Consider the following 21,709-nt stretch of genomic DNA (forward strand, 5'->3'; position numbering starts at 1 on the left):
CATTTGTATAACCTATTCAGAAACCCTTAAGTACTCAGATGGTGACATGTTTCAGGGCATGTAGTGTAGAACTTTATGAAAAGTGCAGGAAAAAGATACTAGCATCCAACTGGAGCAAACCTAATGGGTAAATGTACATTTCAACTATGCAGAGTTTGGGCTCTTGCAAAATGAGTACAACTAATTACACCAGAGTATTTCTTGTTACACTGTTCTATACTCTTCTATATATTTATTTGGTTGGAGAATACCCTTTATTCTTAAATGTTAGCTGAGAAAATCATTAAAAAGTTGTTCAATGACAGCTACCATCATTCTGCAAAAATCTGCACCATGTTACTAAGGGAGTCTGTCGAAGGGGTGTAGCAGACCGGGCAGGGTGCGGTGCTCCGCTAAAACAGACTAGCAGGAACACTGGAGTAAGATGGAGCAGGTAACAGTGTACCTGTATAAACCATATTGCAATGCAAGGGGTGCAAGTACACTTTATTTTTTATTTATTTATTTATTTTTGCATGTAACCCACAACTGCTGGACAGCTTTGTTTGGACACACCCCCTCCCAAATCTAGCTCTCTCTGCACATTTTGCATCTACCCCACTTGCAGTTGCTGCATGGTTTTACCAAGTTACTTGCTCTTTCTTAAGGCCCCCAGACACAGGACAATAAAGCAGGCAAACCGACTGGTGCGATTTGCCTGCTATATCGCAGCGTGTATGGCCCTGATGTCAGGCCGAGCGTGCTTCCGTGGGGTCGTACGTCGCACGCCCTGATCTTCTGCAGAACCATAAGATCAGGGGATGCGATGTGCGATCCCATGAATTGCTATGCGGGTGAGAGGGGGGGGGGGTGGCCGGCCTATGGTGTATGCAGACCGCCCAATATGTCGGATGACTGATTCCCTGTCGTCTCGCACGGTGCGATCGCACAGTGTATGGGGGCCTTAACTCTATTCTCAAATCTGAATCCGGCCCCAAGTGTCATGCTATCTGCTGTAACCCTTTATACAACTTTTCTTGCTCACTGTGTACAACATGGTACTCCATTAGTGGGGAGTGGTAATTATGGCAGCCCCCAGACAGGTTGTAAAATGCTCCAGAAAACTTGTGTAATTGTAAACCATTCCTACGTGGAGCTTTAAAAAAATACAAAACTTATGCAAACCCTTCTTTAACATGTAATGCTGGGTACACACTGGCCAATATATTGGCCAATCACTTGATCAGCCAATATATCTGCTGGCCATCTGTGAGTGTGTACAGACTATATGTCTGAACCGCGTCGTATAGACATAACGCATTGGCTGTGTTGCACCGCCAATGGACAGATGTCTGCAGACATAAAGTGTGTATGGGTGGTCTGCAGACCGCCCATACGCACACATCAGCTGCGGGGAAGGGGCCGCCCCGCCCGGTCTCCCTGTCACCGGGACCCGCGGCTTCCAGATAGATGATGGTCGTTCAGTGTGTATGAACAACAATCATCTACAGATATACTGTATCTTTCAGGTGTGGACCCACCATAACTTATTATACAGAATTATTATACATTGCAAACCAGCAGTGGTCCTTCATATTATTATTTATTTAATTATTATTATTACCAGTTATTTCTACTTCAGGGTCCATAGGGGGTCCACAGGGTTGACCTTGGGGATATAGCTGGATCAGGATCCATGGGCACCACACAGTTAAGCTTTTAGCTCCCAGGATGCACTTGGGTCCTCCTCTATACCCCGCCCCCGAGCCACAGGCACCTCAGTGTAAGCTGGTGCCCGGCCGGAGTCTGTCACCGCGCAGGGGGGCTGCAGGAGCAGCCCCCAGAAGCTTTTTATTTTCTAATAGATTTTATTTATTTTAGTTTCTCTTTTTACTACAGACGGCAGCGAAGGGCTGTCTGTACAGACGCCCACGCTGCCGCTCTGATCCCCAACTGGCGCCGCGACGCCAGTACTGATCTGGGGATCACGGCGGGAGGCCAGAGTCCGTACTATCCGGACTCTGTCTACCTCCCAGGACTGCTGCCGGAGTCGCCGGGGATTCAGGTAAGCCGCGCGTCGCTGGCTAGCGGCGGCGCGCGGAATGCCTTAAAATGCAGTCCTTTAGCCTCCAGTCCTGGGGACAGATCGGAGGCTGCTGGCAGTGGCTGCGGTCCCCCCCATAACCCGTGGGACCACTAGACCACCAGGGATAACCGGCAAGCGGGAAGCCAGCATCCCCGGGGTTAATGGCCAGCCAGGGGAGGAAGCCTTCCCTGTTCAGCGGCTCCTCCCCTCAGCTCAGCGCACTTTTCAGCCTGCATGTCTAGCGTCCCTGAGCTGCAGTTCACTCGGCCACTCCTCCTCTGAGGTCTCTGGCGGCCAATTTTTTTCTACATGTGGCAACGCAGATCCCTCAGGGAGCACGCGGACCGGTCCACCTGTGTACCTCTCCCCTGTTAAGACAGCGTACACAGCACTATAGCCCTCCCAGACACTGAATCTGGGCGGTTGAGTGTAGTGTAAAGGTGCAGTGAGTAGATCTTCCTGCATGGTATGTGACTTTTGCTAGTGCTGCTGTCTGTATTTTTCTCTTATTACTGTCAGCTTATATCTATCTCTTTCCTTCTTCCTTAGCCCTACAGGTGTGGAGGAGGGGCTTTTCTACTAACCTCACATATATAAATCAAGTATTTGTGAGGTCTGTCACATACAGTTGTGTGCTACACAGTGCCATATTCAGGACTGTTGTTCAGCACACAGGGAAGTGCAATTCTTTTTTCCTCTATTGCCATATATATTTTGTCTGTACATTATATTTGGTCATGTCTGAGGGTGAAGTTGAGCACTCCGGGACTCCAGTGTTGTTTTCCTGCAGGCGCTGCTCTGCGGGATTACATAGGGAAGAGGCATCTCTGGATGGCCTTTGAGCGGTGTCAGGTGACTCCTGGTCAATCCAGACCCCCTATGACACAGGAGCCACCATGGGCCATGTTTTCACAGGTGCTGGTGTCTCTGGCGGACCGCCTTGCGGCTCCGTCTGCTGTCCCTACGAGGACTCTGTCCCAGCCTACCATTTCCCATTCCCAGGGTACCCCGCAATTTTTGCAGAGTTCCTCTGGGTCACAGACTGTGGACCCTTATTCAGGATTGCCTATCTATTTTCAGGCCACTCCTGCTACACAACAGTCTGTGGTGCCTTTCCAGGCCAATGTGGCAGCTCCTCCACCATGGGTGGACGTGCTCTCCAGTTCAGTCCAGAGTCTGGCAGCTGCATCTTCGACTTTTCAGTCGATGTTGCAGAATGACAGGTCTGCAGGGGCGTCTAAGCGTGCACATAAGTTGCATGCGGCGCAGATTTCGGACACTGAGGGGTCCTCAGATGAGGGTGAGGTCCAGGACTACTCTGATTCGTACGCCTCGGCTCAGGAGGTGGAATCTCAGTCGTCTATTAATGTACGAGCTCTGGTTAGGGCGGTGCGTGCCATTCTCCTAATAGAGGATGAGGCACCTGCTCCTAAGTCGAAATTCTCTAATTTTAAAAAGACTAAGGTGACTTCGGCGGTGTTCCCCCTGTCTGATCAATTAACGGATCATATGGCGGTGGCTTGGCAGACACCCAGTAAGAGATTTGTGCCTCAAAAGAGGTTGGCTTCCAATTATCCATTCCCGGAGGTGCATTGTAGGAAGTGGGAAGCTCCACCGGCGGTGGATTCCCACGTCACACGCCTTATTAGGAGTGCTACGCTGCCAATACCGTCAGTTTCCTCGTTAAAGGATCCCACGGACAGAAAGGTTGAGGCTTGCCTTAAGTCTATTTATTCCCTCTCGGGAGCAGTTGCTCGCCCGTCCATGGCCATTTCCTGGGTGGCTAAGGCCATTGAGGGTTGGGCCAATGCCTTAGAGGACACTTTTCCTGAGGATACTCGGGAAGTCCAGAGGGCATTACTAGGACAGATGAGAGATGCGGCTTCTTATATTGGAGAAGCTTCCTTGGACGCTAGTCTGCTAACCTCTAGGGTGTCGGCTGCGGCTGTGCATGCCCGCCGCTCCTTATGGCTGAGGTCCTGGAGAGCGGACGCTGATTCAAAGAAGGGCCTGGAGGCCTTACCTTTTAATGGGGAATTACTTTTTGGTCCAGACTTGGATAGGATCGTGGATAGACTGGCTAAGTCCAAGTCGGCCTTCCTTCCTTCAGCTGCAGCATCTGCTAAGGTCCGGAGTTCGGCTTTTCGGCCCTTTCGAGTTCAGAGTAAGGCAAGAGGTCAGTCTTTCCCGAGGCAAGAAGCAGTTAAGTCTGCCTCCAAGTCCAAGAAACAAGCTTGGAGTGCCAGGCGTCCCTCTTCCAAACGGGAAGATAAGCCTTCCGCCTGATGGGACGGGCCTCCTTCTGGGGGATCCCAGAGTGGGAAGCCGACTTCTTCAATTCGCCCAGAGCTGGTTCAATACCACCACCGATGCCTGGGTGCGAGAAGTGGTCTCCCAGGGGTACGCCCTGTCTTTTCGGCGCAGACCGCCTCACCAGTTTTTCTGCACGAGTCCTTTTCCGGACATAGCCAAGGCTATGCTGATCAGGGAAGCTATAGACTCCTTGCTGACTGCAGGGGTCATTGTACCTGTTCCACAATCTCAGCGTGGGATGGGGTACTATTCGACGCTGTTTCTGGTACAGAAACCCAATGGCTCCCATCGACCCATTCTAAATTTAAAGTCTCTGAACAGGTTTCTCAGGATTCCCAAGTTCAGAATGGAAACCTTGCGTTCCATAATTCTGGCTATGGAACCAGGGGATTACATGGTCTCCCTGGATATCCAGGCCGCTTACCTCAATGTGCCGATAGCAACGTCACATCAGAGGTATCTGCGGTTCGCTCTGTTGCACCATCACTACCAGTTCCGGGCCCTGCCTTTTGGGCTCTCCACAGTGCCGAGGGTGTTCACCAAGGTGATGGCAGTTATGGCTGCCCACCTTCGGAACCACGGGGTTCGGTTGTTACCGTATCTGGACGACCTCCTATTGCTGGCAAGCTCTCCGGAGGTTCTGCTGCAACATCTCCAACTGACGGTGGCTTGTCTGCAGACGCACGGGTGGTTAATAAATTGGAGGAAGTCATCCCTGATCCCATCTCAGCAGATGGTCCATCTGGGGGCCCTCCTAGACTCTCGTCAGCAGCGGATCTTTCTAACTCCAGAAAAGGTATCCTCCCTACAGTTGCGGATACGCAGTTGCCTGGATTGTGCCAGTCTTTCGGTACACTCGGCAATGAGAGTGCTGGGGTCCATGGTGTCGGCATTCGACATGGTGAAATTTGCCCAGTTTCACTCCAGACCTCTGCAGAGGCTGATTTCTAGCAAACTGGAACGGGTTGCCTCGCCGGATCCGGTCCCAGACGCTGGTGCTATCTCTGGATGTACGACAGTCCCTGAATTGGTGGCGTCAAACAGCTCACCTCCTAGAGGGTCGTCCCTTTTGGATCCCGGACTGGGTTCTGCTCACGACTGATGCCAGTCTTCGGGGTTGGGGGGCGGTGACAGGCTCCTTGTCACTTCAGGGTCGTTGGACAGCGGAGGAAGCGGCTCTCCCCATCAATGTTCTGGAACTAAGAGCCGTGTACAGGGCTCTGCAGTCGGCCGGCACCGCTCTTCTCGGAAGGGCAGTGCAAGTGCAGTCAGACAACGCCACCACGGTGGCGTACATCAATCACCAGGGAGGAACTCGCAGCCGGGCTGCGATGGCGGAAGTGTCTCACATCCTAACTTGGGCAGAGTGCCACCTTCCAGCGATCTCTGCAGTCTTCATTCCCGGAATCCTCAATTGGTAGGCAGACTTCCTCAGCCATTACGACGTGCATCCAGGGGAATGGACTCTTCACCCAGAGGTATTCCAACTACTCGTGGACAAGTGGGGACTGCCGGAGGTGGACTTGATGGCCTCTCGTCACAATTAAAAGTTGCCCGTGTACGGGTCAAGGACAAGGGACGACGGCGCCAGTCTGGTGGACGCTGTGTCGGTGTGATGGACGTTTCAGCTGGCAGATCTGTTTCCTCTGATATCCCTTCTGCCTTGGGTCCTGCGCAAGTTCAAGCAGGACGGAGGCACTCTGGTAGTGGTGGCCCCAGCGTGGCCAAGACGTCCGTGGTACTCCAACCTACAGAGTCTGTCCATCGACGTTCCGTACCTTCTTCCTCAGCGTCAGGACTTGTTGTCTCAGGGGCCCTGCCTTTACCCAGATCTGGGTCGTCTGTCTTTGACGGCGTGGCTCTTGAGACGGCCGTCTTAAGGTCCCGGGGCTTTTCTAGTTCCGTTATTTCTACCATGCTGAGGACACGCAAGCCTGCTTCTGCAAGGATTTACCATAGAGTGTGGCGCACGTACTTTCAGTGGTGTGAGTCCAGAAACTATGATCCTCAGGTATTCAGAGTTTCAAGGATTCTGGCTTTTCTTCAGTCGGGTTTGGACTTAGGTTTACGCCTCTCCTCTCTGAAGGTGCACGTGTCTGCTTTATCGGTTTGGTACCAACGTAGAATTGCTATGTTACCGGACGTACAGACTTTTGTCCAGGGTGTTCTCAGGATTCAGCCACCCTTTGTGCCTCCGGTGGCACCTTGGGATTTGGCGGTGGTTCTTCGAGTTCTGCAAGGACCTTCCTTTGAGCCTCTTGAGTCAGTTGACCTCAAATGGTTAACACTTAAAACTGTTTCTCCTGGTTATTGCTTCAGCAAGGAGGGTTTCCGAGTTGGGGACACTTTCATGTAGTTCCCCCTTCTTAATTTTTTTTCTCCAGGACAGAGCAGTGCTTCGCATTCGTCCTGAGTTTTTACCGAATGTTGTCTCTAAGTTCCATATCAATCAGGAACTGGTGGTCCCAGCCTTTCAGTCCCCTGTATTACAGCAGGGGAGACTTCGTTGGACGTTGTCCGTGCTCTGAGTTTATGTTGATCGGACTGTTTCTGTTCGAAAGTCCGACTCCTTGTTTGTCCTCTTTGGTTTTCATAAGAGGGGTTGGCCTGCTAACAAACAGACTTTGGCCCGTTGGTTTTGTTCTGTTATTAGGGAGGCTTATATACGAGAGCATTTACCTGTTCCAGCCTCTGTTAAGGCTCATTCCACTCGTTCTGTGGGTCCTTCTTGGGCTGCTAGACGTGGTGCCTCAGCTGTTCAGCTGTGTAAGGCAGCCACTTGGTCTTCGGTTCAGACGTTTCTAAGATTTTATGCGTTTGACACCTATGCCTCTCAGGATGCATGCTTCGGGCGCAGGATTATTCTTTCTTCACAGGAGCGTCCCCGCCCTTAGTTGAACTGCTTTGGGACATCCTCAAGGTCAACCCTGTGGACCTCCTATGGACCCTGAAGTAGAAAACAAGAGATATGGTAAGAACTTACCTTTTGTTATCTCTGTTTCTACGAAGTCCATAGGGTCCACAGGGTGCCCGCCCTGACGCACCTGGCTTCAAATGGGCTGTTTCTGGTCACCGGTGTTTCCGTCTCCCTTTTCTGTGAGTATGGTTTCTTGTGTGTTCCAGTCTTCCTTCTCTCTGTTCCATATTCTCCTCCAGCCTAGGCTGCTTACCAACTGAGGTACCTGTGGCTCGGGGGTGGGGTATAGAGGAGGACCCAAGTGCATCCTGGGAGCTAAAAGCTTAACTGTGTGGTGCCCATGGATCCTGATCCAGCTATATCCCCAAGGTCAACCCTGTGGACCCTATGGACTTCGTAGAAACAGAGATAACAAAGGTAAGTTCTTACCATATCTCTTGTTTTATATAGCGCACACATATTCCGCAGCGCTTTACAGTGAATATTTGGTCATTCACATCAGTCCCAGTGGAGCTTACAATCTATATTCCCTACCACATGTATACACACTAGGGGTAATTTTTGTTAGGGCCAATTAACCTACCAGTATATTTTTGGAGTGTGGGAGGAAACCGGAGTACCCGGAGGAAACCCACGCAAGCACAGGGAGAATATACAAACTCCACACAGTTATTATCATAAAGCATTTACTTGTGTACTGTAATTAGACCCAGGGAAAAGTCTCTTGTAACTTATCACAAGTTAGGATCGCATTATTTAACTAAATCTTACCACATTGTGGTCATTAAGAATTAGTAGATGTGATGCTACTGGATTAAATATTACTATACAGTAAATATTGTTAGATCTGGTGACTGCTATTTCCCTACACAAACTACTGTATTACTTATGTTCCTAAAAAAACGTTCCCTAAGCACCTTTTATACTGATGTATTCCATGTCCATATAATGCCACCTGTGTATTACACATGATAGCCAGCAATGTAATTCTTTCAATATTCTGTCGTTCACACAGTCCTAGTTATATGATCTTTTTGTGCTGTAAACGCAGATTAGCAATAAGTGTTCGTTCATGCATGTGGTGTGGATGGGCCTATTGTGCTGAGCTACTGAGGTGTTCAAATGGGATAACTACAGACTTTGACCTGTTACCTCAGGTCACTGCCCCGTTCCCTGGTAGAGCGGCAGACTGCTGAGTAAACACCAACTTCTGTTACGGCAATCGCTACAGTCCATAAAATGCTTTACATTCATATGGTAGTTATTTAGGTTATGATCGGGTAGCTTGGCACAGACTTTTTTATGCACTTAGCCACTTAAATCAATTTTTTTTATTTTTTTATTTAAAAAGGTCAAATTGTAGTTATTTTTATTAACGTTTCGAATGTATTTTTAGAAAATATATTTTATTTAAAAAAAGAAAAAATACTTTGTGGTGTCTATAGGCCCCATTGTATAATCACCCCCACCCCCTAGTGGTAATAGATCTCAGTGGCAGATTCCATCAACCGCCCTCACTGTATTGGTGCTCACCCTCCTCATGTGTTACTGTACATTAAATGGTATTTTTAATAAAGTTTTTGTTGGTCATAAGCTGCCCACCCCTCACCTTATTGCAGAGCATGGGGCAGGATGGACTGATCATAGGGCCTGATTCAGTCCCGCTCGCTAAGATGCATACTCTCGCTGCTGCCAATGGAATGCAGTGTGTATGCATTATGCGCATGCGTATGTATCGCAGTGCGCATGTGCATACCTTAGCGAAAGTTCTCAATGCGTTTGCTTGCTGCACATAGACAGCCCAGCAGAGTGAGTGACAGGAGAAGCCGTTTGTAGGTGGTAACAGGGGCTGGCCATTAAAAACGGGGGAGTGGAGGTGCAAACGCAGGCGAGTCTGAGCATCTCAACGGCATTTTAGAGGTGTTCGTAATTATAAGACAGCATCATAGTACACGTCACCTGGTTTTTACACTGAAGTGCTCGCAGTTCTTACGGCAGGGTATGGTCAACCTCAAGCGCTGCGATAGCATCCGATGTACTGATGGTTGCATACACTTCCTGGACATGATGTGCCTAAGTGGGTGTCTTAAAACAGGCTGGTGGGTGTCTGCATACACTGCTGCAGCTGATCTCTGGACATTAACCCCTTGGCTGCAGAGGATAAGCTGGGCTCGTTCTCTGGATAAACAGCCAGACTGCAGAGGATGTTAAAAAATAAATAAATTACCGGTGGTAAGACTATTGCCCATCCACCAGACCAGGGATGGGGAACCTCAGGCCCGGGGGCTGTATAAGGCCTGCGGAATAATTTGTTCTGGCCCTCGGACCTATTTTATGCTAGCCTAGAATGGCACCCTGCAGCCAGAATCTATGCAGCAGTGCCACCTGGAGCATCCTTAGGATGCTTCAGACAGTCACACCGCTGCCCTTACACACCGCTGCCATTCCTCAGAATGCACGGGCATTGCTGGAATCACTGGCGATTGTGGCCCCGCCCCCATGTGACATCACACGGAGGAGCCGTGGCCTGCGAATAATGTTATATATATCAAAATGGCCCTCAGCAGAAAAAAGGTTCCCCATCCCTGCACTAGACTATTTAATTGAGCGATTTAATGTTATCGTTCAATTGTTTGCAAAAATGTCTAAAACTACCAGGCACACTCCGGCTGGTTGTTTAGACATCCAATCAGGCAAACATGCTGGACAACCCGATGATAACGTCCGGTTCAGCATGTTTGCAGATGATTGATTTACCTACACTGAAGGACTGTCAGTCTGTGATGTGCCTACACTAAACAAGCAAACAACTGCACGATTACAATGTCTTAATCATGCAGTCGTTTTCATGTCTTCTAGTGGATGGGCACCTTAAGGGGTCTATTTATTAAGCCTTGGATGGAGATAAAGTGAACGGATATAAGGTACCAGCCAATCAGCTCCTAACTGTCATGTCACAGGCTGTGTTTGAAAAATGACAGGTAGGAGCTGATTGGCTGGTACCTTATTTCCCTTCTTTTTTTTTTTTTTCTCATCCAAGGCTAAATAAATAGACCCCAAAGGTCTGTAACTTGCTGCCTTGGACAATCCTAAATTTCAGTCCTTATTTGGATTTGGTCATCGAGCTGGTAATCTATTGGTCATATTGTGAAATAAAGGTGGAGTCCAATATTATACTATCCATAATTTCTCTGTGCAAAGTTAAGCATGCATCCAGGGAAATGGAACAGCTTGGTGAGCTTATGTCTAGAATTATAAGGGCACGGTCTTGCCTTTGTATTAAGGCTGAAACGAATAAATGGAATTCTCCCAAAAAAAATCCTTAGATGAGGGCAAGGTGTTTAATAAATGTATATTAATCATTTTATATTCACAAATATTTTAACAGACTAATTTTCCCCATAAATGTTTAAATCTTATGAGTTGGTCTTTCTGTATAGTTCCCTTCCAGGCACTAGGGGTGTGATCTGTGTTGGGAGCAAAGCTAAAAGAGCACGTCACTTTGCACCTGTGCAAACCATACTGCAATACAAGGGATGCAGATACATTTTATATTTTGTATGCATTGTAAATACTGGCAGCTTTCAATCTAATTGGGAAAATTGCAACACATGCTGAAATTTAGAGTAAAAGTAGGTGCATTTGTGCAGGAATGGAGAATCCGCTGCCATATTCTTAAATGACAACTTGTTATTCCTATCACATTCTGTTAGGGCAGCAGGGGGAACTGTGCATAGAAATAGCCAGATGCATGACAGCTGGATATCCTAAGCTTGCCTTTTGTTTCTAGAGCCAAGGTCAAGGACAAGATCCAGCTGATCAATAACATGTTGGACAAGGTGAATGAAATGATTATCGGTGGAGGGATGGCGTTCACCTTTCTGAAAGTACTGAACAACATGGAGGTAGGTCTTGGTGCAAGAACACCAAAGTATTGTGGAGGAATAAAGGGATTCTTTCCCCTCCCAATCTCTTGTGCATGGAGTGCATACCCTACCCCTATTCAGTCATCAACTGAAAAATATACAGCATCATGCTTAAAGCTTTGTCACTAGATGGTACATTCTGCTGGTGTCTGAATTTTATGATTGTTTTGTCAAGCACGGACGTTCCACAGAGTTATGTTGTAATATAGTGGTATTGGGGGACCCATTGGATTACCACAAGTAAGATTTCAGAAAAGTGGTTAATGAGGGCTCTTTTGCGAGTGCTTTATTAAATTTAAACTATACCCTTTGTTTAAAAAAAATAAATAAAAAATACTATTTGTGTAGTGGGAAGGGGTATTAAGGATAATTATACTGGGACTGTGAGGTACCTGATAGTCCCATTCCCCTGTGTATTTGTGTTCTTGTGGGAGCCAAACACAACCTATGTAGCCTTGGGTTGGTTTTCACTCTATCAGAGGGTTTGGTGCTGGAATTTCAAAGGTTAGAATCCCAATTGTACTGATGCAGGCTCCATGATCCCGACGGGTAAAACATCCCGATGCATGTTGGTGAGTATTCTGACCCTAACCATCCCCCTAGTGCTTAATCCTAACCCCTAAGGGCCGTATTCAATTAGAAGCAAAAAGCCGAGATCCGCGGAAAAGTATCGTCGACCTCTGCTTTTCGCCTGGCGGAAACTTATCTCCGTATTCAATTTCAGCCACTTTTCGTGTACATTGCAATGTAATAGGCAAAAAACATTTGCCTCTGAATAGCAGGTGAAAAATGCAACATTTTTTATTTTGGGGTGCAAAGCTGGCGAAACCACTCAGAACCCTTGGGACAGCCCCCCCCCCCCCCCCCCCTCCCCAAAGGACAACGGTGTCAAAATATCCCGGGAAAAAAACTTAAGAACACCCCAAAAAAGTACTTTCGTTTTGGGGATGAAAAAATAGATTTTATGGGGGTCTGTAAGGATGGGTCAGGTGTTTTGGGGAATCCAGGTCCTTGCCACAGGTGCGTTTTTCACATATTTTTCTTAAACTTCACTTTAGAGACTTTAAAATATGCTAGCACCCATTTTCAAGTACCCCAAATTTGAGAGGACTACTTATTTCCACCAAAAATATTGCTTAATGCCATTCTTTTATAAGGACGCTAATGGCAAGCAATTGTCAAAACTTAAGTACCCAAAATAGCTTTATTAGGGCTATTAGTACTCATCTATATTGATGCCCAATGTTAGTGCATCTTTTTGGGGGGGTTCAGGCTGTTCTCCCCACTTCTGACAGCACTTTCTGCCTGTTTCACACTTGCCGGGTTCTGTTTACTCATGATTTGGAATTGAATAGGGTTAATAGCGGGGGCGCGCACGATAATTTTCCGCGTCCAAAACACACGATGTCGGCGGAAGGTCTGGCATGCAAATTTTATTGCGGGTGAGAAACTAATTGAAAACGGCCGTAAGTTTGATACTTACCATTGTGATTCTTGAGCCTGTGTTCTGAGCATTGGGATCCTGAGCGCCAGGATACTGACTACATCCTTGGTCCTCAAGGCACACTAACAGTCCAGGTTTTAGTGATATCCCTGCTTGAGCACAGATGTTAAATCAAAATAACTGATGTACTAAATAAGACACCTGTGCTCAAGAATGGCTACCCTAAAAACCTGGAATGTTAGTGTGCTTTGAGGACCGTGGTTGGGAACCCCTGTGCTAGGAGAGCTACCTGAATTTTTCTTTTAACAAACCAAGCTCTCCCTTTCATTTCAATTCTGTTCCCAGCATACATTTTACTAATCTAATATGACCTCTAGTGGTGGATAAAGAGTAATGCACGTATTGTATAGAAAAATAAGTAATTGACACAGAAGTGCTTTCTGCACTCTGTTTTGCCCCAGTAATTACCCTTTCCCTAGGTTCGCACAATATAGGTAGTGTAAACACTGGGGCCGGTTACACTGTATGAATGTTTTAGACATTGATATATGGGGAAATGCTGCAATAGTGCTCTATTATGCAAGGATCTTGTTATGCGTAGTCCTTCTTTCTCAAGGCCTTATGGCCCTGACCAGGAGGAATTTTTCATTATTTCAGTGTAAATCCATTATTTATGAATTTTTAAAAATGTAATCCCATGTGCCATGTTCCAAGTGAGACCATTAATGTGGAAGGCAGGCGTGTAGCAGGAGGTCTCATTAAACCTAACCAAAACACCATAAGATCAGCCTCTTTAGCCACCAACCTCTGCATGTGTGGATCAGCGTTTGCTATGTTTTGTATGTGCAAAATGCGGTGTAAGATAATACTTTTGCAATGTAAACCACCTGATTATCTCTTAAGTGGGAAATCTTACCAGGAGTTGCCAACCTACCAATATTCCTCCAAGAGCGCAACAACTGCTCGTCTAGGAAGTTGCATAATAACCAGACAAACATCAAAATAACTACAGGCCTCGCTTACCCCAGCTAATGTCGGTGTACATGATTCCAATATAAGAAAGAGACTGGATAAAACTAGAATCTGTGAGTCACAAGGTGAAAATCACTGCTAGCTGTCACAATTCTGGGTCTGACCAGCTCACACTCCTTCTTTGCTGTATCCAGGCTTATACAGAAACATTCCATTTCAATTATTGGATGCACCTGAGCAGTTCAGCAGTGCTCATCTGCTCCAACGGGGATGGGCCGTCCTATTTAATCGCGTTTCTGTGAGCAACCCATTGCCTGAACTCTAGTAGGAACACGTTGATGTGCGGTTCGGTTTTACTCGGATATGTTTGGATCTCAAAAATGGCATCATATTGGCTATCCGGCTGTCACGTGTTTTGGATAGCCAATAAGAGAAATCCGAACTTGCGATAAGAACCAAATAAAACCGAACCCACACATCTCTAGATCCTACCCAAGATAGTTCTAGGCTTACTGCTGTATCCTGTGATCGTGTCCTCTGTTACTCTATGTGCTACTTTGTGGATTCTCAATATTTACCATCTGCCACTGATCATAGTCACCTGCAGGCTCTGCAGCTTGCATGCTGCAGACAGACCTGCTTCTTCCACTCCTGTCAGCCAGTGAGTTTACAACTACTGTCTTTCCACCTGCCTCTGTGTACCGTTACCAGTCAGCGCTGCACATCCCGTGCTACATACAGTCCTGGTCCAACCACTTCGTCTCATCCAGCAAGTATAGTGCCTTCCATCTGCCACTGTGTATTGTCACCTATTAGCGCTGCAGCTTACACGCTGCATACCAACTTGTTACTCCTCAGTGCAGAGCCAACAAGTACAGCCTCGGTCTTCATTCTATCATACCGCTGGGACAGTGCATGCAAGTTATCTATGCTGTTTCACTCTGTGCTGACCTTGTATTGCTTTTCCTGCACTGTGTGCTATTGTATTGGGCTGGTACAGAGAAGGGTGCTGGTTCCATGGATAAGGCGTAGTGTGCAGTATACGGTCTGTACACTGAGGTGTCCAGTAGCTGTATTACCTATCCTGACTTTGTTTCTGAGTTCCTCACTGATTCCAGGTCTTGCGTCAGCAGTACCAGAGTTGCAGCTTCCTCAAGTTGTACTCTGACTTATAAGACTCTGATTCCTGACTTGAGTTCTGCATTTCTTTCTACCAGTACTATATGGTTTTGAGTTTCAGAGGTCCTCCTGGTTCCTGCAGTATGTCCCTTGTCGTGCTGGCCTTCACGGGGTCAGTAGGCGAGGGGTTGCCCAGTGCACCTGGTCTATTCACTCTGGTTGAAGTCCAGTATCCATTCATATCACAAGTCTGTGGTTCCTACACTGTCACTAGTGCCCCTAAACTCCTCTTCATACCCATGAGCCAAAGTATCATCAAGCCACCTCTTTTTCCTATGCACATTTGTCATCCCTAAGGTTCCCGAGCCAGATCTACAGAATACTCAGACCGTGACTAACAAAGAGGTACACAATTGCTTGTCTCGCATTTGCCCTAAAAACGCATTAATAAAGCCCCCAAGTCTTTTGGGCTAATGTTCTGTGGACTGATGAGTCAACAATGTAACTTTTTGGAAGCCACAGGTCCCATACATCTGGTGTAAAGACACACACCCAACATTCCATAACAAGAACATCATACCAACTGTCAGACATGACCTGGGTAACTTGCCATAATAGACAGAATCATGAATTCTGCTCTCCACCAGAAAATTCTGAGGGAAGAATGTAAAGTCATCAGTCCGTGACCTGAAACTCTAGCACAATTGGGATATGCAGCAATAAACGATCTAAAGAACAAGATCAGGTCCACCTCTGAGTGGCTTAAAAGAAACAAAAATAAGGTTTGGAGTGGTCTAGTCAAGGTCCTGACTTGAATCCAATTAAAATCTGTGGCAGGACCTTAAACGGACAGCCCATGTTCAAAAACCCTTTCATGTGGCTGAATTAAATCAATTCTGCAAAGAAGAGTGGGACACAATTCCTCTGCAGCAAAGTGAAAGGCTGGTCTCCAGTTATCGGAAATGTTTGGTTGCAGTTGTTGCTGCTAAAGGTAGAAAACCCAGTAATTAAGTTTAGGAGGGCAGTTTAATTTATCAAATAAGTGATATTCTATAGGTATTAACTTACATGTTAATTTTAAACCTATTTTGTGCTTACTCTGGTTGTATTTGTCTTGTATGCTATTTTGTGGGAAGATCTGAAACTATTAAGTGTGAAAAATAAACTAATATGATTTTTGATAGTGCTGTTAATTTTAGATGCTTTTAAACACTGTGTAGTAGCATATAAAACACTTTCTATGTTAGACAATTCACCCTGTGTTCACCTTTCCTTCACTCTCAACCCCCGCACCACTGCCTGCTTCCCTCTTACAACCCTGTACCTCACTCCATACTTCTGTTTGGGTGACACTGCCTTCCCACATTTATGACGTTCCTCAGGTGCAGCTTGGCACTCAGTTCAGCATTGGCGCTGGCAGAGACTGGCTTCTCTTCCTTTCTGGCACCCCAGCTGGCAGTGGGCTCTCCGCGGGCGGCTCGGCATAGACTGAGCATCCGGTCATGGCACCAGGGCAGATGCAGCGGCAGTTTAAACTTTTCATGAGCCGCTCGAGGACTGGAGGCTTTTTTGGTTGGCCGCCTTTGGTTTGTGGCCAGTGCCAAGTTTAATCTGCCCACACATCTGCACTGGCGCCAGAATCCGATGCTCCATCCCAGCACCGATCAGAGAGTTGTCCCCAGCGGGACATATCTTCACACAATGCCGCTGGTCTTCTGGCGCGAGAGTCCAACATTCAGTCCTGACTGCCGCCATGTCCCAAGCGACACTGAAGTGGCGGTATATTATATCGAGACTCTACTTAAGACAATTGTGTATTATCTAAATATAAAACTAGGTTATTGTAAGGGAAATAACAGCATATTTTGGCAGTAAATTCAATTTGCCTGTGAACCAATCCTTAATTAAATCCATGTAAAAAACATATTGCAGTGATATAAATAAGAACACTAATAATAAAAGGCGCTAACTACAAAAATCTCAATCTGCTTGATGAGCAATCGAGAATAAACCAACAACTCTGTCAAATATAAGGGTAAATATTGCAAGACATACTAGAAAGAGGGTTTTGCTTTATAAACTAAAATCTAATTGAACTTGTATACCCCGACCAAAGGCGAGTAGTAACCGTTGTATAATTCTTTTTCTTAGATTGGCACTTCTTTGTATGATGACGAGGGTGCAAAAATTGTGAAGGACCTGATGGCTAAAGCTGATAAGAATGGTGTGCGAATTACCCTGCCTGTAGACTTCACAACTGCTGACAAGTTTGATGAGGGGGCCAACACTGGCCAGGCCAGCGTCTCCACTGGAATCCCAGAAGGATGGATGGTGAGTAGTCTGCGCAAAGGTGCTGGGAAAGTTACAAATCAAAAATATATAACCATAAATTGCCTGAAATGTGACAGACCATGTAATTGTCTCCAAACTTGAAAATTAGGATTTTGAAAATGAATGGCAGTACAACAATTTATTTATTATTATTTTTTTTGTAGTATCTCTCGAAGTTCCATTCATTATTAGTGTTTTTCAAATAAGAGATTCATTTTGTTGACTTGTATTTAGAGATTTAAAAAAAAAAAAAAAAAATCACCAATGTAACTTTTCCAAGTATATAAAAATAGTATAATTTATTAGTATTTGGTCAGGTAACCAGTTTTAGAAGATAAAATATGCAATAGGCTTACTATGTAGATGATTTTGCTGTTAATGGTAAATGTTCTCAATAACGCTCATCTCATGGCATGACCTAGGTACTGAGCCTCGCATACAATGAAAGGTACAGGAAAGTGACTTCCTAATGCATCCAGTCTTAGGAGGAGATTCAGTCAATTGTGGTGGTTTTTTTATTTTAGCCCTGATCGACTCACATATCACATGCTCTCGCGACCCTCACAATATAAAATTAGTTACGGACATTATTTTATTACACTAAGGGGTCTATATACTAAGCCTTGGATGGAGATAAAGTACCAACCAATCGGCTCCTGAATTTCACTTTACAGGCTGTTTGAAAAATAAGTTAGGAGCTGATTGGTTGGTACTTTATCTGCGTCCACTTTCTTTCTGCAAGGCTTAGTACATAAACCCATAAATCACTGTTCTTTTAAAATAAAAAAAGTAAATGGGGGGGCTGGGAGATTTTTACAACTGATAAACTATTAAATAAAATAAGTCACATTAGATAATTAACAGATAATCAGCGTTTGCTCATGCACAGCTGCAGTGAAACTGCTTCTAGGGCTGCACACTCTGCAGCCCCTAGAAGCACATTATAGCTGGCAAATCAGCACAGTGTGGGTTTCTTGCTGGAAGCTCTTACTGCTAATCCCATTCTGAACTGGCAGTCCTACAGGGGGAGAAGTTTCATACCTCTGAGACTGCCAACCCTGTGTGTGATGATTAGCATGAATATCTTCCAATCAGAAGCCACGCCAGAGCCATCTGTCTCCTGCTCCCAGCATGATCATGGTCATGGGGCGGTGTTGGGAGCCATGGGCTGAGCCACATGTTGGAGGCAGGCCAAGTGCCAGACAGGAGCTCACTGGGGGGTTGCATCTTGGTTGCTGAGATCTACTGGGGGGGGGGGGGGGGGGGGGGGTTACAGTCCCACAGCCTATAGGTAAAATCTGCAACTGGTCAACAGTCGTGTTTTTAAACCATTTTCAGACCGCTCACTGCTAATTGAATTGGGCACCTGAGTCTGAAGTGCTGAACTGTTTGTTATTGTGCTATACTCCATGGTTTGTGTGCGTTTTCTTTTTGTGGCACAGGGTCTTGACTGTGGGCCAGAAAGTATTAAGCTGTTTGTGGAAGCCGTGGGAAGAGCTAAGCAAATTGTTTGGAATGGACCGGTCGGTGTGTTTGAGTGGGACAAGTTTGCTAAAGGAACTAAAGCTGTGATGGACAAGGTAGTGGAAGTCACAGGCAAGGGCTGTATCACCATCATAGGTAAGTGGAGGTGTGGTTCTGCACGCTGGCTAAAGTCTTTTCTATTTAAATAGTTCATATGCTTCCACAAGTTACATAATTACTTTAGTGTACTGGGATGCAATGGCTGACCAGTTATACAGTGTGTGTTCATGGAAACATTCTTAAACATTTGGGATGTATAGCATGGTTGGCTTTAGTGTACTATACCTTGCTGAGTCTACTCATTAGCAGTGCATATGGCTACTCTGACTCTTGCCCTGTCCACAGGTGGAGGAGACACAGCGACATGCTGTGCCAAGTGGGACACTGAAGACAAAGTCAGCCACGTTAGCACTGGAGGAGGAGCTAGCCTGGAACTTCTTGAAGGTAACAGAATTAAGCTAGTGGATGGGCGCACACCTATAAAGGGACATTTGCGTGTAGCCCAACTTTACCGAACTATAATTTACACATAACTCTAGAACAGGCCTGGCCAAGTCCCAGCATACCCTCCCACCAGATCAGCTGGTAAAGTATGCTGGGATTTGTAGTTCCACAACAGCTGGAGAGCCCCAGGTTGCCCAAGCCAGCTCTAGTAGAGAAATTTATCCATGAACTCTTCTAGAATCCATTTACTTTGTCTGCATGTTGGGTACTTAGCTGTGAGCACACCACTCTCCTATGGTATTTGTTTTGTCTTTGCAAACAGTGGCTGAGCACACCTGGGGTCTAATTCTGAGTCAGACGAATCTCTCTGCAATGGCGCAAGTGTTTTTGCTTACAGCGCATGTGCAAATGCGAATTTACGCATTTTTGCGTATGTCTGTCCTATCCCTGAGTCTGCTGGAACGTTGCCGTATCTGTCTTTCTATAAAATTGGGCTATTCGGGGTTGTGACAGTGCGAGCGCACGGAACCACCCTGACTTGTGGGTTTGCATCTAAACCTCTTTGTGATTTGGAGTTGGATGTATGGGGAAGGAAAGCTTGCTTGTAACTGATCAATGTCCTGGAGCCAATGGTATACTGCAGCTAAATGTCTGTATGGGCTCTGCATACAGACTGTAACTTTAAAACTTATCGCTTACTCATTAGAAATGGAAATAGATTTCCTGTAGCAATGTATATTCTATTCCTGTATATTAGTTAATAGTAGTAGAATAGTAGAACTGCACTCTTTATTTATAAGCTTTGATGGTTTTGGGATAAATTTAAGTAGTAATCTTCTTGGAGCACTATGTCTTGGTTTATACTTCATTATTTTTAATTTATTTTACCATTACAGGAAAAGTTCTCCCTGGAGTTGAAGCCCTGAGTAATGTGTAAGCGGTTTCATGGGATAAAGCAGTGATATTGAGTGGCAGCAGTTTGGGTCTCAGTCCTGGGAAAGAAAACTGAAGTTGGAACCCAGATATACCCACAAGCACTTTACCCAAAAATCCCACAGTTCTGGACCGATAATGGGGTTAGATTAATCACTTGGCACCCACTGTCCATTGCTTTGCTGGTATCCTTGGTAATAATAGGGGTAAACAATAGTTTCCTCATTGCCCAATAAACGGCATGTATGGACAGTGTCTTGCAGTGTGTTCAAGGCTCCTGTGTGTGATGTATTCTTGTTGCTCCTAGATGTATATATTGCCCTATTGATGTTTCTTTGTGGGGTCTCTCTTAACTCTTCACCAAATTCTAAATGTTTAACTGTTTACCAGACACATTGGCTCTCCAGTAAAAATCTGCTCAAAATTATAAAAATCTAAACCACTTTAGATTCAGGCTATTCTAATTATTTATACCATCCACAAGTGTGTGTGTGTGTGTGTGTGTGTGTGTGTGTTTGAATGTTGACACATCACAACTTTTTGAAGCGCACTGTCAATAAAAGTAAAACTCAGCTGGATATGAGATTGCATCATACAAGCAATTTCCTTCTTTACTCTAAAGCTGGGTACACACTATACGATGTGTCCCAGCCAACAGACCGATGTGATGCAACGGTACATCGCACCCGCTGCATGTTCCGGTGTACGACAGTGCAATGTGTCGTTACATACTGCATGGCGATGTTAATTGCATCATCCAATCTGCTGTGCAGAACAGCAGATGGGATGATGAGCTAAATGACTGCTATGACCGCGAATTCGGGCAATATATTTTTCCAATCCGCATCAGGATGATATATTGTACAATATCATACTGTGTATCCAGCTTTAAACGTCTGTATTCTAAGAAACATTGTACAGGATATCTAGTCATCTGCATACCATCACATGTCTAAAAGCATTCTATATGGTGCTTCTATGTGGCTCTGGATCTCCTTGTGGCTTTGAGCAGACTACAGTCCTCAAGTACCACCAACAGGTCATGTTTTGTGGATTTGTCATGCACAGGTGAGTTAGGGGCCCATTTATAGTTTGCAATGTGATCTTAGCACTTAATTAGCACTTAAAATCGCATTGTATGATGTGATTATACCGCCCAGATGTATAACACACACACACACACACACCGTCCCTGCGATGTGCTCAGAGTGAAGAGACCGCATCATGTACCAGAACGCATGCGCAGTCTGACCACACGTGCGACGGCCACTGCTGGGGAAGGTTTTACGAAGTGTAGCCCATAGGCATGCCATCTTCAGATGGCGTTAGCTGTGGGGGCCAGACTCCGGAATGTGAGCTTGGTAAATCTGACAGCATCGCATCACTCATAGAAATCTGTAGGGGTTGCTGTTGCAAATGAAGGGATTGCAGCAGAAATCTGATATCTGCTGGGGTGATGGTGTTCCCCCTAGGCTGCTTTAGCGGGGCACTGTGCCCTGTCCAATTTTAAAAGGGCAGAATTACACCCCTGCCCCATTCGAAGGCGCCCCGCTAAAATAGCCTGCGGGTGTCATCCCCACCTGTGGGCTGCAGTGTCCCGCGGGTGAAGAAAACTGCGGTGTAGTTATCACCGCCGGTGAATAGAGGCCGAACGCATGCACCCGGCACCTATTCACAGGGAAGAGAGAGCTAGGGGTAGCTCAGCATGTCCGTAAGTGCCG

At 46.1% G+C, this 21,709-nt stretch overlaps 1 protein-coding gene across 1 annotated transcript in view; it reads left to right on the plus strand.

Moving 5' to 3' along the window:
• The window catches only part of LOC148511698 (phosphoglycerate kinase), a 44,130-nt gene extending 23,695 nt beyond the window's left edge, over window positions 1-20,435 (plus strand). Inside the window, exons 7-11 of the mRNA XM_088482910.1 lie at window positions 11,086-11,200; window positions 16,908-17,087; window positions 18,530-18,707; window positions 18,957-19,055; window positions 19,952-20,435. Of these exons, the coding sequence (XP_088339036.1) occupies window positions 11,086-11,200; window positions 16,908-17,087; window positions 18,530-18,707; window positions 18,957-19,055; window positions 19,952-19,992 (613 nt within the window). The 3' untranslated portion in view covers window positions 19,993-20,435. The remainder of the gene's footprint in view (window positions 1-11,085; window positions 11,201-16,907; window positions 17,088-18,529; window positions 18,708-18,956; window positions 19,056-19,951) is intronic.
• The last annotated feature ends 1,274 nt before the right edge of the window (window positions 20,436-21,709 follow it).

Source organism: Taudactylus pleione, unplaced genomic scaffold (assembly GCF_031769625.1).
Source record: "Taudactylus pleione unplaced genomic scaffold, aTauple2 ptg000296l, whole genome shotgun sequence".
NCBI classification, from domain to species: domain Eukaryota; kingdom Metazoa; phylum Chordata; class Amphibia; order Anura; family Myobatrachidae; genus Taudactylus; species Taudactylus pleione.